This window comes from Strix aluco, chromosome 4 (assembly GCF_031877795.1).
Source record: "Strix aluco isolate bStrAlu1 chromosome 4, bStrAlu1.hap1, whole genome shotgun sequence".
NCBI classification, from domain to species: Eukaryota; Metazoa; Chordata; class Aves; order Strigiformes; family Strigidae; genus Strix; species Strix aluco.
Window position 1 is genome coordinate 103,747,890 of NC_133934.1, and position 11,214 is coordinate 103,759,103.

The 11,214-nt window shown below is 44.7% G+C and overlaps 1 protein-coding gene across 15 annotated transcripts in view; it reads right to left on the minus strand.

Moving 5' to 3' along the window:
• The window catches only part of RALGAPA1 (Ral GTPase activating protein catalytic subunit alpha 1), a 135,797-nt gene extending 132,368 nt beyond the window's left edge, over positions 1 to 3,429 (minus strand). For all 15 annotated transcript variants that reach the window (XM_074824645.1, XM_074824644.1, XM_074824633.1 and 12 more), the window contains exon 1: positions 3,060 to 3,429. In XM_074824645.1, coding sequence (XP_074680746.1) covers positions 3,060 to 3,165 — 106 coding nt within the window. In that variant the 5' untranslated portion in view covers positions 3,166 to 3,429. The remainder of the gene's footprint in view (positions 1 to 3,059) is intronic.
• Positions 3,430 to 11,214: the final 7,785 nt, after the last annotated feature.

Here is an 11,214-nt window from a genome sequence, read left to right on the forward strand (position 1 = left end):
GACTAATTTGCATTTTTTACTAAATTTAAACTGAGTTGTCACCAATGACAAGATACTTTTTCCTCAAATGATACAACTCACTGCATTCTAAGTTACCTTGTAAAAGGCATTTAAATTATTCTATCTAAAGTATACTACTTTTAGTTTGTTAAAAATAAATAGACTTTGAGCTATCTACTCACTTAGCTTCATATTAGGTTCTTTGAAATTGTTCAGTCTCTTCTGGTCTTTACTAACAACCACATTATACTACCTTAAATATTTTTAGATGCCTGACTTGCACTATCGCCTTGCACCATCCAGCTGTCAATCTTTTACCATAATAAGACTTTTTAGATTTCTCTTCTTTGGCTAAGAGACAACCAGCGGCCTGTAATTCACAAGCACTCTACCTCTTTTCATGACCACTCCATTATTTTAGTTTACTGAAGAACTGCTGCTTTGGATGCCTTGATAAAATAGCAGGAAAACGAACTAGTACTCCCCTTCCTCCCCTCAAGTCTTAACCATGAATCCAAGGCCATGTTTCAGTTCATTGTTGCTGAACCAAAGACTAAAATGTACAGAAAAAAAACCAAACACTGTTCCAATACACCTGGCAGGCCTACTGAAACGATTTTAAGTTTAAGAACAAGAGAAAATTCTTTCCTTCTCCTGGAAGTGAAACAGCAGAAAACTCTCTTCTGGGTAGTCCTCCAGTCTTCAATATGCAGGGACTAAGAGCAATAAACCAGACAAATAATTTTTCATTCATAAAGATGCTGAACAGAGCTGAACTGAGATTTCCTCCCTTCTCCCCTTAGATAGTCTGTTGGCAATAGCTAGCTTGGCTCCCCTGAGCACATGGAAACATGCCCATTGGTATACTGGGGGAGTTGTCACTGAAGAAAAAAACATAAACAGGAAAATGCAGCACTACACTGCTCAAGCTGCAGGATGATGTCTGCATGCGTAGCCACCTCAGGTAGCAGTCTATCTTACGTGGGCACCTTATTTTTTTAATCTGGTCCTGCAGACTAGTCAAAGAAACAACTGAAGAAGAAAGGGCATATAGCTGAAGCTTTGAAAGTCAGTTTAGGGAGCAGGGAAGTTTAAGGAATAAGGCAAGCAGGTGATGACAGCAGAAAACAGATTTCAAATAAACTGCTATATAGTTCTATTTCACTACAGTAGGAATATGTAGAGGAATATCCTACTCCCCCTGCCCCAGAAGAAGACCTTGGTTTTGGACCTCATGCATCTAAGAGTATCTGCATAATGACAGAATTTTGTATATGCATCCAAGACAGACAAGCTGAACAGTACTGTTACACCTTTCCCTACTTACACAGTCACACACTGTATTCTCCCAAACTTCGAGAAGGGGTATGTAGCTGTGCTTCAACGGCTGAGATATACACATGTGCAGGGGGAAAAGGGGAATGGCCATCACATGAAAACATGCTCCAGCAGATTTAGTCTGTCCTACAGCTAGTAAGCAGAAACCTTAGATAAGAACGTCTGCTTGACACAGAGCTCGTGGCTTGCATCTTATAGAATGCATCCAAGTATTAACAAAGCCGAAGAAAAACATTGTAAATAGAAGAAAAGCAACAGAAATCTCAAATCTAGAACAGATCAGATAAAAAAAAAAAAAAAAAAAAATCACACATTGTTTTGCAGACTAAAGCAAAACTAGAAATATTCAACATACTTTAGCCAGGAAACCTACATTCAGAGAAGTACTTAGTTTCTTTATAATGCTCTTTCCTCTTAAATTTCAACTGATGAAGTAGCTAAAAATAAATATAAATCAACATACAGCAAGCCACAGCTGGCTTAGTACAGCTAGTTAAGAAGAGTGGTAACATTCTCAGTGAGGCAAGAGGATACATCTGACCACTGAAGTGTCTCAGATAGATAGCTACCCAACTATTCTTCATTTCAAAAGTCTAAATAATTATTATGTTGCAGAAAAGAAGTCATGCAGCAGCAGATACTGCCATATGGGAACACCTGTCCCTTCAAACACCAATAACCATTTTCCTTTGAAAGGAAAGAATCCAGCTTTGCAGGCCAAGATACCTTAATACCCCCGGACTGTGGACAGAACCCAAAATAATCCATTCAGTACTCTGTGCTAAATACAGAATGCAGTTGCCCCTGATCCAGCGCAGCTCATGTGTTGTTAAACTGTCAGAAGCAACACATGTATTTACAGAATTTACATGCCCGAACAATGCTCCAGAGCAAACTTCTTTTTTCAGGGACAGCTTGATGACAATGACTTAGATTTTTACAAACACATGCAACTAACAGGTATTTTGGAACGGTTAACTCGGGGTTTTTTCCATTGTTTTTTCATTAGGCAGTTATTCCATATAATCGCAATTTCTAATTCACTGGGCAAGGTAAACAACTGTTCACACGGAACCGCCGCAGTACTTAAGTGGTTATGTTCCCTCCTCGACCAACTGGCAAACCAAGTGTTTTCAGACTAGCTGTATGAATGCTCCTCTACATCTACTCTAGTGAGCACTCAACTGTTGTAGCTCTTACCTTGAAAACATACACAAACATAAATCGTTACTGTAAGCATTTAGGGGGAAATAGATTAGGGAGCCACAGGCACCATTAGCGCTCACCAGCCACTTCTATTCAAGCGTGCCGATTTATCAGCATTTATGTAGCTCTACAGAATAATCCACGGGGGAGGCACACCAGCTTTTCGTCTCCATCCACAGTTGCCAAAAGAATTCCACCTTCAAACGCGGTGGAAGCGTACGTGTCTCAGTACAGCAGCGGGGAGCGAAGCCTCTCGCGCTGCGCCCGCCGGGTCCAGCGGCCCCCGGCCCCCAGCTGAAGCCCCGCCGCCGCCGACCCCGCGAGGCCCTCCCTCCGGCCGCCGTGCCGTGCCGAGGCGAGGCCGGGCCGGGTCTCTCGCTGGAGCAGAGCCCCGAGCCCGCCTCCGGCCCCGGCGCCCAACCGGTCCCTCCAAGTTCCCGGTCCTTCCTACGCCGGGACAAGGGGCCAGCGGCCCCGCGGCCCTCCGCTGACCCCCTCCCTCCCGGCCGCCTCACCGATGAGGACGCGCAGGTGCTTCAGGCGGGTGAGCGGGTCCTTGCGGGTGTCCAGCACCTTCTGAGTGGATTTCCGCACGTCCCCGTGCGGCTTCTTGGAGAACATCCCGCCGGGCCCGGGCCCGGCCCCGGCGCCGCGCTCCAGAGGCGGACAGCGGCCTCCGGATCCGCCCGCTCCGGGGCCCCTACATAGCCAGCGGCGGCACCACCGCCGCCGCCGCCTCCTCCTCCTGCCTCCGACTTCGATGCGGCGGGGACGGAGGGGCGCGGCGCGGAACCAACTCCCCGCGGGCCCGGGGCGGGGGGCCGGGCCGGGCCTACCCTCCCCCTTCCTCCTGCCCTCGTTCTCCTCCCGCTGCTTCACGACAGCCGTCAGGTGCGACCCCAGGCGTCCCTATGGCAACCGCGGCGTGACGTCACGGCCGGCGCTCCCCGGCGCACCTCCGAGGCGCGGCGGGCGGGGCTGCTCCCTCCCGCCCCGCGGCCGCCCGCCCTCAAGCGCGGGAGGGGCAGCGCGGCGGCGGGGAGGTGCCGCTGTCCGGGGCTGTCACGGGTCTCCTTGCCAGAGATGGAGAGCGGGCGCCGGAGCAGGACAACGAGGGGCTCGCTGCAGGATCCGCTGCGCCACTCGGCAACAGCAACTGGTGCAGGCAACTGTACTTCTGCTGTTCATAAGTCAAATACAAAGTTATCCCACCATACAGCTACTTCTGGCTCTAGAGACGCTGGGGTGTAGTGAGGTAAGGGGGGAATCCCGTGGGGAATAAGGCAATAAAATCCAGGCGGGGAGCGTATTCACCAAGGCAGTGAGTGACTCCAAACCTTTACTCAAGCGTTGGTTGTGCAACCAGCAGCGATGTGTCTCGTAGTTCCTCTTTCCACACTGGTCCTCAGGGTGCTGCAACTCCTCACCCCGAGCTCCTGCGGTGAGTCGCTCTTTCCCGGTTTCATGGCCTTCCCCTCGGGCTGCAGCACTGGCATCAAGACTGATCTATGAGGCGCAGTGGGGCCCAGCGCGATGGTCCAGGGCGTCCTGATTTCTTCTGCGCTCCCTAGGACGGTCATGCCCACGCTGCTCCCACAGCAAAGCCAGAATTGGGCTCAAGAGACCGCATTTGTCCCAGTCCCACACACACCCTCACCAGTGAGGCCGGCAACAGCAGCCAGGGAAACATACGAGGTGCCATATAAACTCTGCCACTGAGGGCTGAGTTAGTAACATTGAAAAAGACCAAAGTTTCTCCTAAAAGCCTGATGTTGGTTTACAATCATGAAATTCATGAAATAGAGAATTCTTGGACTTTTTAATAGGCATCTGCTGTTGGATCATTTAAGACTCCTGATTTCCAGTGTCTCTTTCCTTGGACATTTTTAAGTAGTCTCTGGTGCTCAGTTTTGCGCTGAGGAAATCCAGTTCCCTAAGCTAAGAGTCTGATTACAACAGCTGGAGTTTTTAATATTGGTGATATTTAACTATTTGGGACTTGTTTTAGAATTGTAAGAGTTGTCAACATTGACATACCTGTTACATCAGTAACATCACCTGAGCATTTAAATGCATGACCAATAACAATGTTTCAAGCAGAAAGGGCAGTGGATTTAGTCAGCAGGGCATGAGTGAGGGAGTCAGTGTCACCTGCCTACCTATGTGGTCTGCCCCAAAGCATCTCATATTCTACCATCTCTGTAAATGAGATCTGGAGATTAGCAATGTTAGGTAATAGCTAATGTTACAGTAATCCATTTTACCATAATGCAGTACATTTTAGCTAAGATCTGACAATGATACATTGATTTATATGATTTGTTTTTTTAAATTTCATGAATTCTAAGCACATTTTGGTATTTTGACAATCTTTAAAAAATATTTGTTCTTTGGAGAACTTGCTTGCTTTTCTGAGAATTTTTAGGTTTTTAACTCAGGACAGAGCTTAAAAATAATAAGCAGAATAAGACATCACCAAAATATTAAATGACAGGAGGGAGTGGTATTAAGCAAGATAATAATGGCTTCTAAGGAGAACCTCCTAATGCAGAGCACACCAGGCAGGAAGGGCATGTTCTGTGCACAGCAAACGCTGTGATCTTGCAAAGGCTTGACTTCGAAGCATGTGACTTCGATGCCTTTGATTATGCATGGAGGACAAGGTTAGAAAATAGCAGGATTAGTTAGGGAGGGGTTAGGTTCTGCTGCATTCCAGGCAGCTATTACTGTACCCAATTCATTGCCTTTCCACTTTAAAGAAAGAACTTTTAAAATATTTTTATCCAGCTGTGAGGGGACCCCCATAAGTAAATTTAACTGAACTTTTAAAGGAGTAGTGTAGACAATTAAGTGCTGCAGAACTTTTTTCCCCTTCTTTTAACTCTCTCTACAGGGCCCCATAGGGCACTCAAAGTAGTGGGGGCAACTGGGTCACATTCATACCATCAATTAACTTCTCACAATTCATCTAGGATTTATGATTTCCAAAGAATTCAGCTGTTGCCAAGTGCTTCAAAAACATAACGAGTATTTTTTTGATATATCAAAGAGAGCACAAACCCTTCAGTTCTAGCCCGGTTCAATAGTTCAAATTTCAAAGGGATAGATTATGTTTTAGATTCTTTCATCCATCCTCAGAAACCCAGGTTTCTGGAACTCCTGCTTTACTAATATTTATACCACATTAAGGTACATGATTAAAAGTGAATTAAAATTACTCAGAATTTCACTATTTCCCTTCTTTCAGGTAGCTAGCATGAGTCTTAAACCTGATCCCTCAGAGGTGCATGCTTGTATTCCACTGAAGAGCTATTTGCCTGCATGGTCCTTCAGAGAAAACAAATTCTAAAGATTTTTTTAAAAGTGTTCCACTGCTTCTCACCTCTTCATATTTAGCTCAACAGCTGATCCATTTGAGGCTTTCCTCTAAGTACTCCTATTTCTACTTTTCTATACTACCCTCCACAGTTTCCTTCGTATGGGGGGTTGTCTTGCTTTTCAGAAAAAGCCTCTCTAAATTGCACCCTGGGAATTAGCATGGTGCGTTGTAATCCTCCCTGTCCCACAGTATTCCAGTTTGGGAACTATCCTGAGTAACAATTTTTTAGTTAACTTAATTGGCAACTATTTGAGAAAAGACACCTCCAAACCTAGATATTTAAGGTTTGAATAGTCAAAAGCAGGGTTCTGTACAGTTTAGTACTCTAGTGTTGATACTGGAAATGTTGGCCACTTTGACCTAAGCAGTCAAATATCAGAATCCTGTAAGATATTTCTAGTACGAGAATGACAGAACAGCTAGCTGTTCCTTCAACAAAATCCTGTTCCTGTGCAAGAAAGCACAAATTCCCATTTCACAGAATCACAGAATCATCTAGGTTGGAAAAGACCTTGAAGATCATCTAGTTCAACCATTAACCATTGACAGTTCTCAACTACACCATATCCCTCAGCGCTATGTCAACCCAACTCTTAAACACCTCCAGGGATGGGGACTCCACCACCTCCCTGGGCAGCCCATTTCAACGCCTAACAACCAGTTCTGTAAAGTTGTAAAGAATTTCATTTGCACAACCCTGTATCTCACAGATAAAATCTGGAATCTGTATGCTTCTGTGATTAAGGGAGAGCTCTTCATGAGCAACCAGTTCTCTCCTGAGCAACCAAAGCTTTATTGCTTTTTTTGTTAAGCAGTGTATCAGCATTAATACCTTTGCGTGAGCATCTGGTACAAAGTCAGAACACTGCAGTCTTTCCAAGCACCAAAGATCCCAAGCTTGAATAAATTTTTCCATGAGCCACAGAATTAATGAAGCCAGATTTCCTCTGAATTTGTACTCTAGCCACCGAATGCCATGAGTCGTCTCCTTCCACAACCATAAACCTTCCTTTGCTTAGTCCTTCCCTACCTATTTGAGATGAGCAAGAGGCCCAACTGCAGTTAAGTCTTAACTATGTGTATACAGGCTGGCGAGCTGACTGCTGTCCCCTGGAAGGGTAGAAGCTAAGTCACATGTTTCCCTCTGTGGGACATTAATAGGGGTTCTTTGTTTCAGATACTGTTTCACAAAACACACTGAAACTTGGTATCTTTAACACTTGTGCTCTCATGTAAATTTAGATCTAAATTAGACAATGGCTTCAAAAGTAGCAGGGAGAGTGCAAGTGAAAAAAAACTCAAACCAACCCAACAATCATTACCTAAGTTTTGTTTTCTTAACACGCTAGGACTATGTCAGTCATGCTCAAAGAACAGGAGGGATATATGGCCTACCAGGACAACAAACTTTCATACATGTGAAAGTTATTTTCAACTGATGTAACCATTAGTAATTCCCATCCCAAGACAATTTAGACTTTTACTGTGCAAAGTCACCTCCAGCTCACAATGTTTGAGTTCTAATGTAATCACTAGCACCCATATCTGATATGAAAGAGGTTTTGAAATGTGAATGCACTGATACAGTGGCAGTTACAACTTTTTTTTAACCGAAAGTGCTCAAACACACTCTCTCAACCACTGATATGTTTTCTTTTACTTCCCCAACTTATGAAATAGTTTTGCAATATTGATAAACCCACAAAAGAACTTCCAGAATAGAAAAGCCCTGCAGAAACTCCGCATGTCTGTCAGCCTCTAGAGGAGAGACAATTTTGCACAATTTTGCCCCCAATCTCTCCCCTTATCTCACCTGCAGGAGTAAGCAGAGCCCTTTAGAAATAAGTCATATCTCTTTGAGTTTATTTGCATTAGTAGTTTTAAGTTTACTTTACACCATTTGCATCATATACCAGAATATCTTGCCTAGATAATATACAAGCTGAGGGAGGAACACGATCCGATAGTCTTCAAACATAGCTAGTAGCTTACACACCGTGACTTTCCTTGTCCTGCAGGGAAAATAGTTTTTCAGTGTTCTTGTGACCCACCTCCTAATATTGCACTTTGAAACTGAGGGTGAAGTATCAGATTTAATTTGATAGAGAATTCAGTATATCATTTCTTTGTGATACTGGATAAAAATTATTTCAAGTGACATAATTTGGTTTGCCAGTTCACAAACACTTCAGTGCTACCACTTCTTTCTTAACCTATACTACTGGTGAGACCCAAGAACTGACTAAAACCTCTCATGTATCTTCCAGATAAATTTCTCTCATGAGTCTTCCTCCATCATTAATAACACTGATAGTACTAATAGTAGTAATAGTACTGATAGACCTGGCTAATATGTTGATGTCCTGTCCCCTTTGGAGGGCCTCACCCCTCACAATCAAACTTGTTATGACCAGTCCAAGACAAACTACATCTTCGAACTGGGAGAAACTCCTAAAGAGAAGATATTTCAAACTCATTAAGAGGTAGTGCACTATTTTGGATCAAATACAGTAAAAGCTCTTTTGTCTCTGCTTCTCCCTGAAGGTTTCATCTATACCTGTATCCTACTGATTCATATTATATATCTTTGGCTTCTCTCTTTCAATCTTCTTGTCAGAAATATTCAGTTACTATGCAGTTACTCACTACAACAAAAGCTGGCAATCAGGTTGATAATCAGAAAGCTAGTGACTGCTTTTCAGATTCTGAGTGATACATGTTTCCACTCACTGTCTCCATTCACAAATTAGGTGTAAAATTACAGCACTGCTTCCTAGCTTTTTCTGAAGATGTCTGGTCTAATAGCCACCATGCCTGGGCTACTTTTCTGTGTGTGTCACAGATGTGATTCAATAGCCAGATTCAGATTATTGGTTTAAGTGCCCAGATTAAGTCCTAGGAAGCTGATGCCTGCATTTCCAAGCTTTTCCTCTTCATGTGTGTGAGTTCCCATCTTCAATTATCCCTCTCTTTCCCAAACTGGGAAAGGAGATTTCACCATCTGTCAAGGTCTGTGCTGGCCAGCATTTTATTTATAATGACTGTTAACGTGTCCAAATTTTTTTCAGTATCAGCTTTCAACAGAATTGCCAGCTTTGAATTTTACATTGTTGCCAACTGTCCCTGCTAATGGACTATGTCGCTTTCTAATTGTTCAAAAATACCACATACCAGCTGTTAATCTCCACTTCCCCGTTAAATGCAGAGCTGAGCTGATGAGGATGATGACAATCACCTTCTTAATGCCTATTTTACTCTGATGAAGGGTATAAGTCATTATCCAGAAAAAAAAATCATAGCTTTGTAGGCACCTAATGCTTCCTTTCACATATCTTGATAAATTGGTCAACCTACAGACTGGTCCTCTGGTAGCTGGCTGGATTACTAGCTGGTATGTACACACAGTAAGACACAAATCTTTGCAAGTCCTCTAGTAAGCCAGCCAGAATTTCTTCTTTCCCTTCTCCTTCTAGCACACATCTGGCCCGAGATAGCTGATTAAGATAGGTGTTGCCACTACTGCCACTAGCACAGTGCCACCATATATAGCTCCTGGAAATACCCTTTTCTCTTAGCTTTTCTAGCACTCCATTTGGACAGTCAGGTTAATTACTTTTTTTTTTTTTTTTTCTCTCCTCAAGACAGTAGATGTTTGTATTGCTTTAGCTGGGTAATCCCCTCCCCTCCTGGCTGCAAACAGAATAAAAGCAGCATGTAAAATTGTGTGTTACTAAAAAAAAATTTCTGGCTCAATTCCCCATCCCGGTTGCTGATTTTCACCATGGCATGGGAACTTTGTTTTCCTTCCGGGGCTTATTTTTAGCTCCCTTAGACCTAGTTCCAACTGTTTGGATAGGAAATTACAATCAGGCCAAAGGTTTCTGTGTTTCCTGCCATTGCTTTCCCTGCAACTGTTTTCAGTAGTTATTTCTAGTCCAGACCATTTGATTTCTAGTCTTTTTATCTTGCTAGTTCAAAATGCAACATCTGAATTCAGGATTGTTAGACATTTTTTATTTCTGTTTTCTTTTTGTCAAATCCCTACAGATCTCTTAAGAGAAATTTCAGATCCAGTTTGTGAAATGGACTGGTTTTCTTTGGGGATGTCTCCAGCTCTTGTTTCAGGCCTTCTCCTAACTCCTTTCAGCCCTTTGAGTGTCAGACATCGCTACTAACACTTTTGCCACGTTAGCTCAAAGGAACACCAGATTAAAAAGCAGTTCCTTAGTAACCGCTTCTCTAAATTTCTAAACCGTAAGAACCAGCACTCAGCCAAATTCTGGGGTCCCGCAAGTTGTTTCTAAACGGAAAAACCTGAGAGCAAGGTCAGTTGCTGCTGCTCTATTAAATAACCAGAAACGTTAAAAAATCGCAGCCCAGCGCCCTCGGGCGGGGGCCGGCGCAACTCCCGCCGCCGGGTAGCCGCTGCCCCCTGGCGGCGGCGGCGCCCACTCCTCCGCGCGGAGCATGCGCCGGGCGCGGAGCATGCGCCTTCCCCGGCCCCCGGGATTGCCCTGAGCCTGCGGGGGGTGGGACCCGCGGGGCGGCCCGGCACAGCGCCTGGGGGAAGCGGAGGCGGGAGAAGGAAAGGTCTTCGGCGGGTCAGCTGCCTAGCACCGCGGGTCTGGGAAAGGACTTATGCCTCTGTGCGCTGCCGTTCCTTTAGAAATCATAGGCCGTTCCTGTCCTATATTTAAAATTATAAAAATTGCGACGGATGTGGGGAAAGCATGCCAGGTTCTGCTGGGTCCCCAGTTGGCAGCAAAGCCAGAGACAACAGAAACAGAAGGGATGGAGTTTGGATAGTGGAGGATGGGAGGTGGTTAATTTTGTCTAATATTTCTCTGTGTTCTTGGAGAAGAGGTGGCACACCTACATATGCTCCCCTTGGTGGAGATACAGGGAAATTAGTTGCTTTGGATAGACAGAGATGTGGGAGAAAAGAAGTGACTGACGTACAGCGATGGTTATTGTGGGCGAGGTGGGCAGCTATTGCCATGGAGGTAGAAGTCCACGGGGAAGCTCAGAAGTTATTAACTGCCTCACAATATAACCTGCATAACATCCTTCCAGACTGTGGAGTAAAAAAATCTGGATGTCTCCATAGGAAGAACTGCTACTGCCAGGCAAATACAACCTTACCTTCACTGGAGCAGCACATCACATCACTGGGACACACATGGTGCATCTCTACAGCTCCTTCACCTGGCCCAGACTTCCGAACTGAGCCTGTCCTGTACCAGCGAGCTCACCTTCGCCCCGAAGACACTGCCCACGCTTACCTGCGGGCC